Source organism: Marmota monax, unplaced genomic scaffold, assembly GCF_021218885.2.
Source record: "Marmota monax isolate L192 unplaced genomic scaffold, Marmota_monax_Labrador192_F-V1.1 WCK01_AAM20220418_F8-fsc00023, whole genome shotgun sequence".
Classification (NCBI taxonomy): Eukaryota; Metazoa; Chordata; class Mammalia; order Rodentia; family Sciuridae; genus Marmota; species Marmota monax.
In genome coordinates this window covers 15446687-15468290 of record NW_026692907.1, presented here as the reverse complement: position 1 = coordinate 15468290, position 21604 = coordinate 15446687, and the positions used below count along the sequence as shown (strand labels likewise).

Sequence of the window (21604 nt, the reverse complement as noted above, 5' to 3'; positions counted from 1 at the left end):
GGGCTTCCCTCTTCAAAAGTCTTGGGGAAACAGATACTCCCTCTCTGCTCAGCTGGCAAATAGCTTAAGCGGATGACCTAAGGCTAGCTAGTCAGAAGCCAGCTCCCTCAACTCCCAGACTTTGAATGTAAATAGGAAACATGCAGCTTCAGGAAACCACATAGTACCCAGTATGTATGCAGTAGCTATAGGTATATCCAGGGGCTGGTGACAGCAGCAGCAGTGGGCTTCACAACACAGGGCAGGCACACATGCCAGCTGTAGGGTTCTCACCAGGTTCTTCCTAGACTGATTCTGGCTCCTGCTCACACATGCATCTCTTCATGCCCTTTTCACCAGCCTTTCTACTGATATTCAGCTGTCTTTCCAATGATTCCCTTTCTGCTTAAGATAAGCAGAATTGATTTATTTTGCTTGCACCAAATCACCCCTGGCTAGTCAAAAGTGCAATTGTCAGTGGTGGATGGATTGGTGAGATGTGGTAGAACAAATCATGGCCTCCTAAAGATGTCCATATCCTAAACCCTGGAACCTATGAACTGGCTACCTTATCTGGCATGAAGGACTTAGAATGGGGTCACTATCCTAGGCTATGTGGGTGGATTGAATGAAATAACAAGTATCCTTGTAAGAAGGAGGCAGAAGGATGAGAGTCAGAGAAAGAGACTGAAAGATGCTGCACCTGTCACATTGAAGGTGGAGGATGGGGCCACAAGCCAACAAATGCAAGCAGCCTTAGGAATCTGGAAGAGGTAATGAAAATGATCCTGTCTAGAACTTCCAGAAGAAACACAGCCCTGTTCACACCTCAATTTTAGTCCTGTGATACTGATTTTGGATTTCTCTGAACTACAGGATAATAAAATTTTGCTGTTTTAAACTATTCAGTTTGTGATAATTTGGTACCACAACAATAGGAACCTAAAACAGGAGGTTACTACTTCATCATGGAAAAGCTTAATCTTTATCCTCTATGAACAGATGGCAAACCTCAGAGAGATTGTGGAACTCTTCTGAGTTGTTTTTTAGTCTCAGAAGCCTAGTGATTTATTAGATTCAGGATCAAAAGAAATTTAAATAAAACCCAAATGGAAAGTCTCAATGTATTAGTATTTCAGGAAACAATGTGTGTCTATTTAACACGTTTAGCAACCAAGAACTACATATTTATGCCAACCTTGGCCAAAAGGTCTCAAAAGCAAAACATAAAAAAAGCTGTGGATGTAGCTCAGTGGTAGAGAGTCCCTGGGTTCAATCCCCAGTTCTTTTTTTTTTTTTAATTTTTTAATATTTATTTTTTTAGTTTTTGGCGGACACAACATCTTTGTTTGTATGTGGTGCTGAGGATCGAACCCGGGCTGCACGCATGCCAGGCGAGCGCGCTACTGCTTGAGCCACATCCCCAGCCCCAACCCCCAGTTCTGAAAAAACTAAATATGTAAAGAAAGAATCTATAAATTTATTGTTCATCTCCATATGAATGAATCACCAAACCTCTCTTTACAAATAACAGCACTTTTGAAAAACACTTCATGTGCCACCATCAAATTCGTATTGTATTTAATATCACCGCTATTTTGTTCCACTGACATAATATTTGGTTTTTCTCTTCTAGCCACAAACACTCCTGAAGTATTAATGAGAGCTTTCAAGAGTCACTGCTAAGCAGCAACCAGTACTTTGATGAGAACAAAGTACAATGTGGCATATAGCTCTGCTCCTACTTGCCCTCCTCTGGAAAATTGACAAAAAAAAAAAAAAGAGCATAATATGATTTCTCTGGGAAACTTCTGCAACTTGCAATTCGAGCAAGTTAATTAGTCATTATGAAATGTGAATGCCCTTCCCTCAGGCCTAAGACTTATTAAAGGGATCAAAGGCCAGTACCCTTTTTTTTCCCCATTACAAAGGGTTCTGTGTTACAGTGCAGAATTGAAAACCACTCCTACCTAGAAGTGGTTGTTTCACCTTTTTGTCTTTGGTTATGGTGAGTTTAGGGAGTTAACTTTCACATTCTCAGTGTTGGTTTTCTATGCACTGACAAAAGAATCTTTTCCCCTTTGGGGCACCTTCTGCACTACTTCAAGACCCCAGTGGCTGACCGGTTGGTGGGTTCGAAGCTCCACCTGCAGCAGCTCTTCATGGTCCTCAGGATCAGCTGCAGCCTCACCTGAAGAGGCAGGGCAGGGTGTAGGCAGAAGAGGTCATTTTACCACTGGTTAACTGGAGCAGCCGACCCACAATTCTGTGCCTCTGAAGATCCTGCTCTGTTGAGGTGAGCAACTGTGATAGAAACTCAGGAGAAACAGGAAAGAGAGAAGTGGCCAGTTGGCAGCAGAGATAATTACCTTAGATTCTCACATGACCAAATTTTTCTGCTTCCCAAGTCCATTATTTCCAAGGGGATGAGATGGGCAACCAGACCTCCCCATTTGGACCCACCTTTCCTGCCTGTACCCTGCGTTATCTGTAAGATACTCTCTTCCCTCTTACATGGTATAAGAACAGTGGTTGTTATACTTTCCTGAAGAAGTGTCACTTGGTAAGAGGCCCAGGAATCTGCATTTTAAGCAAGCTTACAGGTATTATAATGAGGGCCCATGGCTCCCATCCTCAGAAACACTATGTTCAAGATATTTTACTGGACCAGGACCAGATAGAAAACCACATGGTGAATTGCCTGTGGCAATCTTGTCATGGTCAAGGTCACCTTCTCCTTCACCTCTACTACATCCTCATCTAATTTTCTTTCCCGTGCCTGACTCAAGGTTCCTGGAGTCCTGTGCCTCATTCTCAGTGCCTCAACCCAGAGCTGCTTCCACATGTATTCACAACAAAGTAGAAATACCTGATAACATCTTGAGGTTCTTTTCTCATGTTTCTGCATTTTTCATAACAAATCCTACATTAGAAATGAAGTTCTGTTGGCATAGTTTAATTATTAGGTAATTAGGTGGTTTGGGTGGGGTTGACATAGAACCTTCCTAGATCTCTTAGGAAGGTGACCAGCAGGGCTATAAATGATGTGGGTGCTGGAGTCCCACAGACTGAGTTATACCTTGGCTTCACTGTCTACCAGCTTTACAGGTTTGGTAAGACTTCTCAGGTCTCAACTACCTTCCTCCGTACTATGGAATAATAATTACAATCCTTTTATAGGATTGCAGTGGTAAATAGCAATCCACACATAAAATACTTATCATGATACCCAGTACATAGTTAGCATCCAATAAATGTTTGCTATTATAATTTATTGTCTTGGAGATACCTGGAATCCAGCCCATCACTTAAATTGGCCTTAAATTGTTAAACCAAGATAGAATAAAATGGATGTCTAACCCAGAGAAACCTTTTCTGTGTGTTTGCTAAATCCTGATGTCCTAAGGGATTGATTCTCTTTTTCTTGTTTAGTTATAAGATTTTGCTTTCCATTAAAGACCAAATACTTTGAGGAAGGAAAAGATATTAAGTCTTGTAAGTTACTTTACTCTTACTATAAATGACTGGTTTGGTTTCTTTATTTTTATTTTATTTTGTAGTTGTGGATAGACACAATACTTTTTTTTTTTCTTATGTGGTGCTGAGGATGGAACCCAGTGCACCATATGTGCTAGGGAAGCACTCTACCCTGAGCTACAACCCCAGCCCCATTTGGTTTCTTTCTGAAACCAAAATTTTGCTTTTTTTCCCCCCTACATTTGTTATTGGTGCATTATAGCTTTATATATGCTTTTAAATTTACTCCCTGTCCCCCTCCCTGAGGATTGAACTGAGGGACCTCTGCCACTAAGCTGCATTCCCAACCCTTTTTCTTTTTTCTTTTGAGACAAGATCTTCAAAAACTGCCCAGGCTGCCTTCGAATTTGCAATTCTACCTCAGACTCCCAAGTCATCACAATTACAGGTATTTTTTGGTCTCTTTTTCTTTTTTTTTTTTTTAGTATTACTGTGTATCAAACCCAAAGCTTTTGCCATGATAGGCAAATGCTTTACCACTGAGTTACATCCCCAGCTTGAGACCAGGTTTTAAAGACCCAAAGTAAAATAAAAATAAAAAAAAATAAAGCTTTTTCCAGAAGGAAAGCAATACAGAAGAATGCAGGGGCTGCAGAATAAGTCATTCCTCCTCCAGAATTTGTCCTGTGGTCCTAGTTGGACATAATTTTGAAAACATGCTGTATTGAGATGAATCAAATCAGTGATATGCAAATAAGAATCTTAGAAAATAAAACAGGAAATTCCTGCATGGAGGAAACACTACTGTCTGGATTGCATTTCTTCACAAATAAACTTTATTACCTGGGAAAATTTGGTTGGTAAAAAAGCCTCATTCTCAAAGAAATTGGTCAACTAAAGTAATATAGGAACTATATCTTTTTAGTGTTTTTCAATCATAAGGCAATTTATACGTCAGATGTGAAGTTTGGTTCTTACTGCTTCAATTTATATTTTTATTTATAATGCTATGTAACTTATGCAATTATTATGCTTGATTTTCATTTTCTGTCTTCTTTAGAATGAGACTTCTTCAAGGCAGAGATCTTTGTCTCCTTTGTTTGCTGAGGTTCCCAAGCACCTAGGAAGTGCCTGGCATGTAGTAGAGGCTAAATGAGTCCTTCATGAATAAGTGAATAATTGCCTTTCCACGGATACTTTTTGTAAAAACCAATCACTACTAAAGATGTGCTAAAAAGCCATTGGTAGAATGCATCAACATCTCAAAATGTGCTTAACTCTTAATTCAAAAATATCTTTAGATCAGGAGAAATGGGAGTTTATATGTAAATCTATTCAAAGAAGCTTATTGAAAATAAAAAAGAACCTAGATGTTGTTTAAATAAGGAAATGATTAAATGAATTATAATACATTCAAAAACTAGAATGCTGTGCAGCCATTAAGTAGGGTTTTAAAAACTCTACAAGGTGAATTAAGTGAGCAAATCAGTAAACAAAACAGTATGTACACCATAGCACCAACCATTAAAAAATAGGTGCATAGAAAAAAGTTAGTATTAAATTCATTAAAATGTAAATAGCAGGTACTTCTAAGCTGTATATTATGATAGACTTGAATTGCTTTTACAAACAGAAATGTTTTCAAAAAGATTTAATATTTGTACTTTCCCTGACACTTTCATTGTTTCTAATTTAATATGTCTTAGAAAGAGATTTGTGTCAAGAGAATAACCTATGGTTCCCCTCAGCCAACACGTAGAACTTGGATAAATGCAAGTTTTCAGGGATATTTAATTTTACCCCTTGAGTGATTTTTCTTCTAAGGAAACAAAGGATTTTAAGTTTAGATTGTTGTAGGGTAGCTTTGGTATTCTTAGTCTCTTGTATCTCCAATTGAAAATTTTACCCTTAAAGAAAGACATTTGCAGCCTTTTACTGAACTTGTAGAGTATTCATATTGTTTTCCCCTTCACCTTGATGTATGTGCTGAAAAATCTGATGAGGCTGCTGAGGAGTGGTGGGGAGAACACACAGTGTTTGAGTAATTAGGTGCTATCATGCTATTTAGCAAGCCATGCCTCAGTTTTTGCATTTGTAAAATGGTGTGAATTACATGGTTGATGTAAAAATCAAACAAGCTTATATACAGTAGTACTTTGTAAGTGGTAAGTAAATGTTAGTTATCAATTTGAATAATCTTGCTAAATAATTCTTGATTTCATTTAAAAATATTAAATTACCAACTAAATTATATAAGTTGGTATCTAAAGTTGTAAGAATTCTTAGAAATATCAACTCAAAACAGGATACTTGAAGTTATAAATTAACTTTCAAAAGAGAGAACCGATAATTCATTATTGAAAATAATTCCATTGATAATGTATTTCTGTATTTCCATCATCTGGGCATTAGGGGGCGCCAAAAGAACTGTTTGGCTACTCTGGCTCTTGGCTCCCTCTACTTATTTGGCATCCATGAATATTTATAATGTATGTCAAAGTGCTTTGAAAATATAAAACACAATTACAAGACGTTACAATAAAGATGATGTTAACAGTACTGTGATTATAATTAAAGCCTTTTTTTTTTTTTTTGGTACTAGGGATTGAACCCAGAGGGGCTTAATCACTGAGCCACAATTCCCAGCCCTATTTATTTATTTATTTTTATTTATTTATTTTTTTGAGACAGAGTCTTGATAAATTGCTTAGGGCCTCACTAAGTGCTGAGGCTGTCTTATTAAATTAAACCACTGAGTCAGTGATTTTCCGGACTCAGCTTCCTGAGCTGCTAGGATTACAGGTGCGCGACCAAGCCTAGCCAGACCTTCATTTCTGAAAAGAAATATTGAAACCTAACATATAAACTACCTACAGTAGGGAGACAGCTTCAGTTTATGGGGCCATTATGGACTATTACAACAACTATAATAGATTTATTTTATTATTTGCTACCATTAAACTCCATTTAATTACAAATTGTTATTGAGTGACATGAATAAATGCATATGAAATTAAACTAATAATCTTTGGAATAGGAAAATTTCTAAGGATCATCTAGACCTTGTTGAGAACTAATTAATCCCATGTTTAAGTGCTTTATCTCCCAATTGCTTTGCATATAGTAGTATTTATCAATACTTACATTGTTATTATTTGATTTGTGTGTCTTTTAAAAGAATATATATTTTTAATTCTTAATGTTTTTCAAAATAAGATCTTAGATAATTACATGCTTTGCAATCACCCAGTGTTTGTAAGAAATTCTGACCTGTGAGAACCTCCCACCCACTACTTGTGGATCAAACTCTTTGGGGTGCAGGGATTATGAGCACCTTCTTAAACAAGTGCCCCCAGTTAGTTCTTATGCCCAGGAATATTCAAGAACCAATTTTTAATTTGCTGTCAAGGCAAAAGGATAATTTACCACTTACCTGTAATAGTTTGTCAATTTTGGCAGAAGTTAAGCAGAAAAAGTGTATGCACTAAGAAAAGAATCAAAGGACAGAAGAAGAGACTTGAAGAATTAAATATGTAAGTACGCTCACCTGTTTCAGGTGTCTTATAAAAAAAGGGTGAGCTCCAGGGTTGCCAGTGCTTTTTACCTGTTGCTTGACATCTCACTTGAAATACAAACTTAATGTTTGGCTCCAAGTAGAATTCTGATTTTTGTTCATATGTAAAGTTGGTATCAAATTCTTTAATCTGAAATAGATATGCAATAATAACCAGATGATATATATCATGTGCTTTTAAAACAGTTATTCCACTTAGCAGCAATGTATGGAGCTGTATTCCAGGACAGCCCCTACTGTATTCCAGGACTCTTCTAGACCCTGGGAAAACAAAGGATGAAGCATTTTGTATAAAATATATATAATCAAATATGTATTTTAAACATTAAGAGTGAAATTAACATTGCATGTGTTCAACAACTCTCTTTCTATAAAGGCTCCTCCTAAATTTCAAGAAAGTCCAAAATGTAATACATTTTAAATATTGGAATACGTGATTTTAATGAGGAGGGGGGGATGAAGGACCTGATAGCTTTTGAAACTGCCCTAATTTAATTATTTAGATCAGTAATTTTTTAAATGATGAGATAATTTCACTTGCTCATGATTACTTTTAGAAAAAAAAGTTACTGATAAGCTAAGCTATTAAATTGGCCCTTATTGCAGATTTATGCAAATTCTGGAAGACCTAGTGTATGTGCATGTGTATATGTGTAAATGAGAAAAGAGAGAGAAACATTTGAGAATGCTGAATTAGAAAAATCCAATGGAAATAAGAAACAAAATACCTGAGTAATAGATTTACAATTGTTTTTTTCCTGGGGAATTACAACCAACAATAGAACATAATGAAAAAAATGACTCCCCAACCGGTTGTTTCTGCTGGGAGAGAGAAGCCAAGGCATCTGCAGAGAATTTTCAGTGTGCTATAGTAAGTGGTTTACTGAAAAAAGTGAGGCATGATTGAAAGGCAGACATAAAATATGTCTAGAAATGCATTTATGCAAGCACAAGAGAAAACAGTTGCCAGAGCCTCATGAAAGATAAAGTTAAAACCATCAGGACAAAAAATAAATACACAATTGAAAAAGGAAGAAAAGATGAAAGCATGGTTATCAACCTCAACCAGGGATTCTTCTTTCAAAACCCAATCTTAACATCAATCTTTAAAACTTGTAATGCATTGAAAATGTAAAATTCATGAAAATATGTTTTGAGGATGCTGGGTTCCCTGAAAGAGATCATTCAAGTTTCCATAACTCCTGGCCCTCAGAATTGTCTGTTGTACAAATATGCCTGGAACCTGGGGTCTCCTGGGATCCAAGAGAGATTTGAATTGTGCTGAAGATTTGACTTTCAAATGCGCTCTGCTTGGGACCAGCTACTCTTGTGAAGGAGTTGTGATTCTCCAATATGTCACTTACTATTTTGTTTTTAGGTAAGTCTTCCTGAAGAAAAGAAATGCCCTTAAGTACAGTAAGAATTCCAAATAGAAAGAATTCTTTAAAAATAAATATTACTGTGTATATGTAAAGTATACATGATGTGATGGGATGTTTCACATAATAAAAAACAAATTAACATATTCATCATCTCACATTGTTATCCATTTTTCTTGTTTTTGTGGCACGAACAGCCAAAACTGACTCAGTTGGCACACATCTTATGTACAAATACAATTTTATTACCCACAGTCCTCATGTTCTGTAGTAAGTCTCTAGATTTCTTCATCCTTCATCTCTGCTACTTAGTATCCTCTGAACTCTAATCCTCCCATCCCTCCATTCCTGCCCTGGGAACAGCTGTTTTTGTCTCTACCTTTATATATTTGAATTTGTTTTTATAGATTTCAATATAAATGAGAAAGAATTTTATACAACTGTTACCAGCTGTTTCTATAATGAGGCAAATCAGGTAACTGCTTAGGGCCTTCTTGCAAAGGAGAGATGATGCCTCAAGAGGCCAAAATGATTATCGAGAGAACTAGACCTCATCAGTGACTGTGTAGAGGGTCTACCTCAAGAGCGCAGGAAATGTAACTTCATTTTTTAACAATAGTTCATGTCTATTTACAGCCTCATCTGAAGGTTGGAGAGTATTGAAACTTTGCTTCCATCAGTTTGAAGCACATTCTTTCTTAGGGTTGCATCTAAGTTCCTGAGAACATTCTTGGTAGGGTGAGAAGCATCTCCAACCTACCCAGAAAGTTCTATAATCCCTACCTCCCATGATACAGACTTGGGACATGGCTCAAGGTACAGGGTCCTCCTCCGTAGCCCACCAGTGTCTGGTTCTTGGTTTCTTTCCTGTTCCCCTCATCTCTAATCTTCCCATCTCATTGACAAATTATTTGAATCCAGGGTTTGGTGAAGAGAGAAGCAGGGTGGTGACTGGGAAATTTAGCTGTGACTAATCACATGTTCTTCCAAATCTTCTGTTTATACTAGCAAAAACTTTTTTTCCCCATGTCTTTTTAAAAATATGTTTTGATTAGTTATACATGACAGTAGAATAAATGCAGCATAACGTCATGTAGTCATATATGTGTGCAGGGTAATAATGTCTGATTCATTCTACTATCCCTCCTGCCCACATACCCCTCCCCTACCTTCACTCTCTTCTATGTAATCTAAAGTACCTTTATTCTTCCCTTGACCCTTCCCCCTTATTGTGAATTAGCATCCATATACCAGAGAAAACATCTGGCCTTTGGTTTTTTGATTTTGGCTTATTTCACTTAGCATGATATTCTCCAGTTCTATTCATTTGCCAGCAAATGCCATAATTTCATTCTTTTTTAAGGCTGAGTACTATAGCAAAAACATTTTGAAAAACAAAAGTCAAAGGTTTGATCCTTTGCAATCTGGGTACAGTTCTATCAACCCTTCCAGGAAAAGAATCAATACTTGATTTTGTGCAGCCTATGCTAAGAATAGTTTTTACATTTTTAAATGGTTGAAAAAAAATGAAAAGAAGACTATTTCATGATGCATAGAAATTATATAAAATTCAAATCACAGTTTCCAAAAATAAAATCATATTGGAACACAGTTATGTTCAATCATTTATATATTGTCTGTGAGTGCTTTCAGGCTATACAAACAGAGATGACGAGTTAGGACAGAAACCTTATGTCCTGTGAAAACTAAAATTTTACTGTTTGACCCTTGAATAAAAAGTTTATCAATAGCCTGGTCTATCTTAATTAGAGAATCCAGTCATCACTAATCCATTTACCTAAATTTATAATCTAGGCCCCCTGTATTACTATTACCGAGGTTAGGCACATTAAAGGCAAATAACAGTAATAGCTAATATGTAGAATACTATCCATATGGACTTAACATTATAAAAATAAACAGCAATACAAAAATGGTTAGGATAAAGCCACCCCTGTAGGAGCTCATAGATTAAGCAAAAGGACATAAATATATAAACAGTATATAAAAGTATATACCATGTGGCAAATGCTCCTGAAATAGGGACAGGGAAGTGAGCATGGATTATTGCTTATGAGCTCATCTTGACAGGAGCTTAGGTGCAGTGAGACAGACCATGAAAATAACCGACAGGTTACAAGTGTAGGTTTGATGTTCTGAGAGCTGGTTGGGCTCCAAGTTCCAGCCTACAGGTGTGGCAGAGGCCCGGGGATGGGGTGAAAAGAGCTACAAAGAGAGGAGAGAGAGAGAGACTGTAGGCATAGAAGTGTCATGGAAGAGTTCTTGGAGAGCAGGACTCAACTTAGGATAAGTGGCATCTTTGGTGTACATGGTGGAAGAGAATTTCAGCGAATGCCAGTCAAAAGCAGACAAATCTATTTAGGAAAGCAGATACACATTCAAGGGAGAATTCGGACTATCTGAAGAGTGACATCTTTTGGGACAAAGCAAGTAATACACATTCAAGGGAAAATGCAAGCCAGCTCCAAGGAGCCAGGTAGCAATGCCCTGGTCTGGGGTGTTACTATTTATAAAGAAACATAGCTAGGGATTGAACTAGAGGTAGAATCAGGGTAGTCACACAATTTCACCAGCCTTCCCTATACTTCCCTGAATATTGCCCTCCAGATGAGGTCCAAGGACATAAGCCAAGGATGTGAGCTAAGTTTCTCATGAGTTGCCTCCTTTGAGTTTCAAAGGTTCACGGGCATTTCCTGCATTCCAAAAGTTCATAGGTGCTTCTCTTTGGGGATTCAGCATACCTTTCTTTTTCTGTATCCCCCAGTTCCTATCTCAAAGGGAGTGTTCATGCTTAGGGAGTTGGCAGAGAAGAGGGTTTGCAAAGGAAAGGGCAGCTAGAGATATGGTTAGGGAACAAAGACCTTCCTGAAAACCAAGTGGCATGACATGCTCAAGGAGCAGGTAGTCAACAGAGTCAAGAGTTAGCGCAGGGTGAGCACTGCAAGGTTCTCAGCCTTTGTCGTTTAAAGATAGTGGTGTCCTCATAGCAGCTATTTCCAGCAGGGTAGAGAGAATGCGGATGACATTCTCCAGAGGGAGATTTCTGTGATGGCCCAGGCCTTTTCCCTGCTGGTTACCTCTGTCTTTGTCACATGGCCTTATGGCTTTGAGTGTGCTCTTACACTGAACCCGGGCTTAAATATAGGACTGAAAGGCAAGGCAGTGATTGGGCTCGGGTACTCTTGTCCTCTGCCATCACCATGAAAAGAGCATGCCCAGGCTAGCCCACTGGTCTCGGGAGGAGGACTTGGAGAGAACCCATGTTGAGACATGTGAGCAAGCCAGTGGACCTGCAAACACATGTCCCATACCAGTGAAGCTCAACCCTGCCGGGCTGGACCCCATGACAGAGAGGAACAAATGCTTACTGTTGTGTGTCTCTTCAGTTTTTGTGGCAGTTTGCTATCCATTATTGTAGCAGTAGATGACTGATATGCAATTTAAGAAATAATGAAAACCCGGGAGAAAATTTCAAGTACTAAAACTTAGGTATTTAATTGGTGGAAAGCAGATCTCCTAAAATTTTGTAGCTTGTACTGGGGTCCAGTATTGATTGTCAGCTGATTAACAAATGTGGAGATGGCTTTGTTTAGCTGTGCAATTTATAGGATACCTTTAGGTGACGCAAGATGACTTCACTGCTACTGTGCATGCATTTCTTTTAGGAGAGGCTGACTATGTTGTTTTCTTCAAGACCCAAAGGTAAGGATCACATACACATGTATAACTTCCTTTTGAAGAGGATAATCAGTCCTGGTATAAAACACCTATGTAGGACAATTGTTCTTAAACATAATCAGATCCCAGAAGACAGGATTTAAATAAAACAGAAGCCTCTATTTACAGAAACTGCTCTCCCTATCCTACAGACTGGGAGGGTCGATATGTAGGAGGGAGCTCCTTGCTGTGATTGCCAAGGTGAGGTCTACTGCACACAAAAAAAGCTTGAGTTAGACTGAATAGAGCCTACTAATTTTAGGAGCGGGTCTTATTTTGTAATCTAGATTGCACAGTAGCTAGTTTTTCTCAGAGACGCTTATTTTCATTTTGCTATTTCTGAAACTTTACTTGAATCTTCATTACATACTCCAGCTTAGTCTCAGCTATACTACTTGAGAAGTCAAGAAAGGGCCAAGACTCTGGGCTGGGGTTGTGGCTCAAGAGGTAGAGCACTCACCTAGCATGTGCGAGGCACTGGGTTAGATCCTCAGCACCATATAAATATAAAATATTAAAAGAAAGAAAGAAAGAAAGGGCCAAGACTAATAAGGTGGGGCAAGATGTTTGTAAATGTTTCCCTCAAATGCAGTTCAATCTGCAAGGATGAAATCTGAGGCTTTGACTTGGATTGGAACCAAGTCATCAAACCAGTAGATCAAACTTCTGCCTGGCAGCCTGAGCCTTGCAGGATTATAGGAAGGACTGACAGGTTCCTTTTGAGACCTCACGGTAAGCAGCTTAACTTTAAAGAGGCAGAAAACACCTTCAGTACCCTGCTTTTTCAGACAGATTGCTTGGCACTAGCACCTCTGTAGCAAGGCTAACCTCTGCAGGTTAAGATAAAGAGTAAAAATAACAACTAGCAGGCACTGAATATTGACCCTATTCCATTCTGAACTAGTTCCCTACACCATTTGATCCCCCACCCCCACCCCACCTCACCACACCACACACATCCAAACCAGGTAGGGGCTTTTCTTATCCCCATTTCACACATGGGAATAATGAGGCACAGGGAGGATAAGGAGCTTCTCAAGGTTGCACAACTACAAAGCAGCAGAGCCAGGCTTTGAACTGCAGAGCTTGTGATCTCAGCCACAAGGCTTTCCAGAGATGGCCGCCTGTCACTGTAAGGTAAAGAACAGCCCTCCTCCAGCAATATCTGACAGGAAGCAATTTCACCGCAGAGCTGAGGTAGAAGAGGGACCTGCAGTCCTTTGAGTCCTCCCACTCCTTTTGGCTCTGGCTTTTCTATCCCCCCATCATGGAGTCAAAGACAACACTTTATGCAAAACCCAGAAGTATTAATGCTATCAAGTGCAGAGTAAAGCTTCCTCCTCCCTATTGCTGACATGACTTGGGGAATCTACTAAGAAATGGTAAATCCTTTTTTTTCTGTGGTAGTTGTATTTAGAAAAAGCATGGTAGGAAGGATGAAATATGGATTGAAACCCGTCCTTTCATTTTCCAAATATTCCTTTGGTGCCTAAAGGGATGAAGGGTCTGTGGGAAACACTTAGCTACTGACTCTGTCAGTTTGGAAAAACCTAGCTTGACTTTGAACAGCCTGATACTCTTTTATCTCCTCTTATTTATGGAAAAAAAAATGAGATTAAGATACTCAGAAGCATCTTCTGACCATGATTTCTAAAGTCCTAAATGAGTAACATCTTATTAACTCAAAATCTAAGACTCAAGAATTTGGTGCGGGTATTTTGAGATTTACCTAAATTCCACAGATGTAATAGGAGTCCAGTAGGATCTTCACTTCTTCATTGATCAAACAATACAGAACATAAACTCAGCAGTCATAATGCCAACAACTAAAAAGTTCACTTGGAGGATTTAAGCAAGCATGGACATCAGGAGTTTATTTCTAAATAAGTATCTTTGGGATATGTCATGAAATTATATAGTTTTACCCTTATCTTCTTGACACTTAAAAAATATATCATGCTACAGCAAAAATAATGTTCAAAATGATGAAGCTAAAGATGATAGAAGGCTTGAGGTCATGCTAATGACCAAATTAAAACTGAATTGTGTTTAATGAATGTTTTGGTGTTAACTACACATCATTTTATTTCACTTCCTGAAAACTGGTTACCCAAAGCTGATACAGAACTCTTTCAAAGCCATAAACTCCATCCCTTATTTATTTATTTATTTATTTATTTATTTATTTTTGGACTGAATGGCAATTTATTATATTTGAAAATAATGAAATGTCATGTCTTTTTGAATACACCAAAATTGGAACTTTCCTCTAAGTCATACAAGTTCAAATTAGTGAGTTTTAATTATATTGGTGCTGTCACATAAATTTATTAAGGAGGCTTATATCTGTGCCTCTCCCCACTTGATAAATTTGCACTTGGTACTTAAGAATAGTTTGTTTTCTAGATATTCAGTTTTTGTTTTAAGTTAATCCAAGGCTGAGGCCTGTATTAGTAATGAGTTTTCCACTATGAATTGTACATTTTTTATTTAAAAAGAGACATTCTTGGGGCTGGAGTTGTGGCTCAGTGGTAAAGCACTTGCCTGGCATGTGTGAGGTCCTGGGTTTGATACTCAGCACTGCATATTAATTAATAATTAATTAAAAGATCCATTTACAACTAAAAAATATTGAGAGAGAGAGAGAGAGAGAGAGAGAGAGAGAGAGAGAGAGAGATCCTTAAGTCTAAGTTTTCCATTCTGAACAATTTTTAATTTCCCTGGATGCCTGTCAGATTTTAGCATAGAATATTTAAATTTTATATCCAGGATCATAGATGTAAATTTCCCCTAAGAGACAGTGAATTAATTACAAGGAACTAAAATTAGATTCCTCTTTAGTTGTATATTTGGTTTGTTTAACAATTTACAAAAGGGATGAGGATCTTTTTCAGGAAATAGCTCTCTGGAAGCATATGGCAATCATTATTAAAGCTAGAGTGGCTTGAGCCCAGTGAGATAGCACATGCCTGTAATCCCAGTGACTCCAGTGGCTGAGGCAGGAGGATGACAATTTTGAGGTCAGCCTCAGCAACTTAGCTAGAATCTTTCTCAAAATAAAATTTAAAAGGGCTGGGGATGTAGCTCAGTAGGAAAGCACCTCTGGGTTCAATCCCTGGTACCAAGAAACCCAAACCAAACCACATCAAAAAAAAAAAAAAAAAACTAGAGTAGTTTGAAAATCACACAAATAATCAGAAACATGTAAAATAAATCATTAATGAGTCCACTGTGAACACTGGGAGTAGGCTTTTCTTTTAAACCATTCACTCACATGCTAAAGAATAATGAAAATTTAGCTTACATTCCAAGTTTGGTTTATTGTAGCCTTATGTCTCATTTCACAGGAAACCTTTTCAATTGTTGTTTCACTATTCCAGTGAATTATGGTCTTGGCTACTGTAGCATTTATAGTTTCAGCTCTTGCGATGATGGATGCAGAAGGAATCACTAGAAAAAGAAAGAAATTCTTAGGAATTTAGAAACTGGCCTAGGGAGAAATTTTTATCACTTTTCCTCATCTATAAAATGGGACAGTACTACCATATATGCTTGTTTCCAAAATTAAATGTGATATGTATGTTAAGTGTTCGAAACACAATAGGTGTTCAATAAACAGGTGAGATGATATTAAGATCAAAATGATAACAACAACAGTAATACTACTCCTGGTCATAATTTAGAATTATCATTTACTGGTTATAATTATTCCTAAAAAGGGCACCAGTCATAACAGCCTTTCTACTTCATTAATCCATCAAGAGGAATCTGCTTTCAAAAAAAGGATATATTATTGCATTCTACCTCAAAATACAAACTTGCAAAAATGTGTAGATCGTGATGAAGAGAACTACAACTCCAAGAATATACAAAGAAATGGCTCTGGTGTTCATCACCATAGCCAAATCCAGTATTCAGAGCATGGGACAGATTCTTAGACAATCTAGTTATCTGAGCTAGTTGTGGTTAGTTTAGAAGTTGAGATATTACTTGCTATAGAAGACTGCAGTGATGCCCAAAGAGTACCTACCTGTGTGGTACCCCAAGAGAAGGCTTCACTTCCCATACGCCATTCAGCAGGAAAGTTTTCAGACACATTATGATTTTTTAAAAAAATTCTCATAAAGTCTAAGGACAAGATTCAAGAAGATTGGAATTAAGCAATCCCTAGCTCTGTAATGTAAACATTTTTAATGCCACCAAGCCTTGCTTTCCTTATGCAAATTATAATATCTTCTACAAAATAGGATGTAAAAGCAATTAGCACATGAGGAATCATTGGTGCTAGGACCTTTAAAGGCAGAGCAATTCCTACTTGATGCTCTGAGTTCTGATTTTAGGGCTTGGGTGTAATTGTAAGAAGCTTAAGGATAATTACTTTTTGAATTTTTTTTAATGTATAAGCACTGTATGCTTTTCCATACTTTTATTTATTTATTTACTTATTTTTATGTGGTGCTGAGGATTGAACCCAGTGCCTCACATGTGCTAGGCAAGCACTCTATCACTGAGGCACAACCCCAGCCCCACTTTTTGGAATTTATTTTTAGAAAATAATAAAGATATTATTATTTTATAATAATATAATTTAGCAATAAGGTGTTCATGGTAATATAGTTTATAATGATGAGAAATTGAAAACACCATAAACCTCCATAAGAAGGGATTAAACTATTCTATACTCAGACAACACTAAAAATAATATTGTAGATTAAGTTGATAGAAATGTTTATTATATATTTTATGTAAAAGAATTAAGATCTAAAAATATCTGAAGCAAAACATCCTAACATTTGTTATATCTGACTGTCAACTTATGGATGTCTATAAAATTTGCTGTAATTTTCATTGTATTTTATAATATGTAAAGATGAAGACAAAATCCCCCTTGTAAGCCCCAGATAGTGTATAGAGAGTAATTTCCTAGTATGCTGTACTTCTCACAATATAAGACACATCATAATTTATTTTAATCCTTGTTTCTCCTCCTTGGTAGATTGCAAATTATTATAGAGCACTTTCCTTGTCTATCTTACTGTCCCTGGCCCTTAGAAAAACACTTGGAAACAGGAAGTTCCCAACAGAACTGTAAGCACAATTCACATACATGTATGTGAACTGTAAGCACATACACCTAAGTAGAAATCAGACAGGAAGGGTATACAATAGCATGGTTGGCTTGCTGTTGGCAACTTTCATCTCCAAGTTGCTTTGGGCAGGAGGAATTACGAATGATATCTATTTTATCCATCATGATATGCAGAATCTTCTTTCAGATCTAGACTTCATTGACTAGGTTAGCACAAGTAGTTGTCTATCATTAAAGACACTATGGAGTTGCTTGTTCTTTACCTATATCATCCAGATGGATCTGGAGTGGTTCTGACTCCTCCACGCCTAATGCATTTGCAGCTTGAACCCAAACCAAATACTGCCTGCCTGCTTGCAGTGAGTCCATGGAGATGTTAATACAGTTTGTGGCAAGATACTGTTGCTCTTCTTCTGTCTCTAAACTTGAAAAAAGAAGGAAAAAAAATCACCAACTTCTATTCAGTTTGAACTCATTTTTTCAGATTTTTTTTTTTTTGGTAGTCCTGGGGCTCCATCCCACATCCCAAAGTTTTTGATGCCACCATTTAAAATCTGCTTTCAGATATATAATCTTTTACTGAAATTAAGCAAATTTGATTTCATTTTCTGAATTTTTAAAAACAAATTCAAATCTGACAAGGGCCACGTTATGACTTCATTTGGATCTAAACACTTTGGCCTTCATAAGACCTTTTTTTCTCCATTAAAAAAAGTGTGTGTAAATAGAAATATATAAAATATGTATAAACACACATATGTACATGTATACATACATACATACACGTGCTTATAATCACAGACTATTGTTTTAAAACCGTGTTGATATAAAGAAAAATATATTATTATTATATATTAAACCATTTTATTTATCCTAACAGTTCATTTTTCTCTTCTGATTTTAAAGGAAATTAAATATTTTCATGGACTCCCCAAAAGCATGTGAGGCATAGGCAGTGTGCTTACTGTGCCCATTGATCAAGTCAGTCCTGACATGGCTTGGAATAAAAGAGCTGCCTCTTGGAGCAAGGGTTGCACGGGTTCAGTGCAGGGATTCTGAAGTCAGACATTTCTGCCAGGAGTAGGGTGAAGGGTGAGGATGACATTCCTATGTTCATATATGGTGTAACTCTACATAATTGGAAGAATGGGAATGGGAACCACAAGGATAGGAAGTTAAACCTCACCATTCTTAATAACTTTCTGTCACTCGTAAGAGCCAACCAGTTACCAAGAAGGGTAAGCATGCTTTAAAATATTCTTTTTTATCTTTCCTTCCTGTTTTGAGACTATGGTGATAGTTTAGGCTTTATATTATCCATTTGACACCTTATTTATAGACTTCTAATTGTATTATACTGTGAAATCTAATAATACATATATACTAATTTAGAAGGAAAATGGCCTTGGAATTTGAAAAACAATGAAAACTGAGTATTCTAAATTCTTACTTTTAATGAGTGGAAATACTTCACAAATTTGCATATCATCTTTGATCACAGGTCCTGTGCATGGTCTTTGTATTATTCTAATTATGGTGTTTATGCTACTGAAGCAGCTCCAACCCTATTTCTTTACCTAACACTGTCAATTGTTCTCTGTCCCAGGAGACTGGCTTGATAAGATCTGTGGGGAAGATAAACTTGAAAATCACTATCATCTCATCCCTAGGGTTCCTTCCTCTCTGGGTCCTGTTATTACTGTATTCTTTTCAATAATCCTAAATTTCTTCAGCCCCACAGTCTCCCAGCCACTTACATCTTTCAGAATTCAAATGACATGCTTGCCTTAGGCTACCACCAACAAAGTCATCTATGAATTAAAATGCTTCAGAAATTAAATCAATCTTTATCTATAGAGGAGCAAGACAACCTCTCAGGTTGATAGTCCTTGGGGTGTGGGAAGGGGCTACATACTTGCAGGTACAACAACTATTCTTGTGCCCTTAGGTCAAGTTCAAGTGCATTTTCCAGTACTGCCTCTTTCCTCTCACCAGCAGTGAGGTGACTACCAATACCATGGGGTAATAAGAAAGACATATCATGGTAATTTAAAACACAGGGCTTGGGTTTTACAGAGAGCCCTAATTTCGAATGCCTGTTAGGCCCTTTGATAAGGTGTAGGACTTGGGGCAAGTTACTTAACCACTATATACTTCAGTTTAATCATCTGTAAAATAAGGATGATAGAGTAGCGTTGTTGTTATCCTAAATAAATGAGTAAATGAGAAAAAAAAGCAAGGAGCAGAAGGCTGTTGCTTGTATCTAAAGTTAAACTATGGCTGGGTATAATGGTGCACACCTGTAAACCCAGCCAGGAGGCTGAGGCAGGAGGGTCACAAGTTGAAGGCCAGCCTTAGTGAACCCCTATCTCAAAATAAAAAAATAAGAAGGAAGGGATATAGCTCAGTGATAGAGAACCCTGAGCTCAGTACCCATACCACAAAATAAAATTAAATTATGCCTTGTTTATGTAACTGACTTGTATTCTTTATGAAATAAAAGGGAGCGTAAATACACTAACAGAGCTTTGGTTTTAAAGACAGACTTAGGTTCAAATGCCTGCTAGGCCCCACTAACAGAGAACTTACTAGAAGATATGCTAACCTTATATTAAAGAAGAATTCAAATGTGAAAATAAGGAAATGACAACTACGGTTATAGGTAAGTGGGGCACCTTTGAATATTTTCCAGTTAGAGAAAACCACATCCATGTTCTTAATTGGTTTGTGGCTAATTCTTTTATCACACATATTAAGACTTCAAGTCAAAATGGAAATGTATTCTCAAATTGACATTAACTTCGGTTACTAGGTGATTTAATTCTGCTTTGAAATTCTTCCTCATGTTAGCACCTAGACCACAAAGCACTGTTTTAGTTGAAGACTCCAATAATAATGACGGATTATACCTTAGGACTATCATGATACTGTGATATGATAAATACTGTGCATATTTGATCTCTGCTTGGTTTCTGGAACATAGCTCCTGAAACCCTTGAGATTTCCAAAGTAATAAGTGTCTTCCTGTATGCTAATGAGATGACTGAAGAGGGTGCTCCTGGGCAGCCTCGGGAGGGAGGCTGGTTATGGGGGCAGGGATAGGGGACCCACCAAGGGACATCAAAGATGAGAGGCTGGAGCTTTCAGCAACCCCTCCATTCCTCCCACCACTGGGGAAGGGAGCAGGGCTGAAGGCTCCATAGATAACCAATGGCCAAGTAGATAATCAATGGCCAACGGTGGAGCTTCCATATACCTTCTCAGATGTCTTTATTGCATCTTTTCCATGTGGCTATTCATCCATATCCTTTGTAATATCCTTTATAATAGTAAAGGATATTAAGTAAAGCATGACCCTGAGTTCTGTAAGTCACAATAATAAATTAAAGCTGAGGAGGGTGTCCTGGAAACCCTGATTTTTAGCCGGTCAAAAGCATAGGTCAAAGCCAGGTGCAGTGGTGCACACCTGTAATCCCAGTGACTTGGGAGGCAAGAGGATCACGAGTTCAAAGCCAGCCTCAGCAAGAGAGAGGTCCTAAGCAACTCAGTGAGAACATTGCTATAGGCCATATAGCAGAGCTGCTCACCTCATGGCTTTCCGCAACACCGTGAGGCAGGACCTTTGCTTGGCCTGCTCAAGGAATACCAAAGAGGTCAAACAGGATTATTACCTTTCTTCCCCATCATAGACAGAGTTATCTGTCCCTGAGTACACACTCACTTTAGGAATGAAATTATCCAGACTTTGGGGATAGCACCAGAAGATCTCAGAAATGAATATCTCCCAAATTAACAAGTGAATCACAACTCCAACAGAGAACACAGGGAATGTAGCCTTTAAGTCACCTGTTTAAAAGCCTCTAATTTCTGCTAATGGGGTGATGCCATGAGGTGAGCAGCTCTGCTATATGGCCTATAGGGCTGGGGATGTGACTCAGTGGTTAAGTGCCCCTGAGTTTAATCCCTGGTACCAAAAAAAAAAAAGCACAGGTCAGGACTCGGGGCTTTTGACTGGCATCTGAAGTGGGGGCATCAGCCTTCTGGGAATGATCTGGTGTTATCTCCAACATAGGTGGTGTCAAAATGGAATTGGGGAACACCCACCTGGCTCTGCTGGGGAGATAGTTGGTGTATGGAAAGAAGCCTCCTCCCCTATAGATGTGGTGTCAAAAGCATTGTGCTGAGAAAGTAGGAAAGAACACTCTGGATTGTCCTTGATTGCTCATAGAACTGTACACCACAGAGTTGTTGTGGTTTGGATCTGGAATATTTCCCAATAGCTTATGTGTTGAAGGCTTGGTTCTCCATGCAGCAATGTTCAGAGGTGAAACTTCAGGGAAGTGAGTGGATCACAGGGGAACTCTAACC

General features: G+C 37.8%; 1 protein-coding gene across 2 annotated transcripts in view; it reads right to left on the bottom strand.

Moving 5' to 3' along the window:
• The window catches only part of Il23r (interleukin 23 receptor), a 71391-nt gene that overhangs the window by 25259 nt on the left and 24528 nt on the right, over positions 1-21604 (bottom strand). For both annotated transcript variants that reach the window (XM_046451144.2, XM_046451145.2), the window contains exons 5-7: positions 17500-17660; positions 15452-15597; positions 7004-7160 (exon numbers count right to left, since the gene is read on the bottom strand). In XM_046451144.2, the coding sequence (XP_046307100.1) occupies positions 7004-7160; positions 15452-15597; positions 17500-17660 (464 nt within the window). The remainder of the gene's footprint in view (positions 1-7003; positions 7161-15451; positions 15598-17499; positions 17661-21604) is intronic.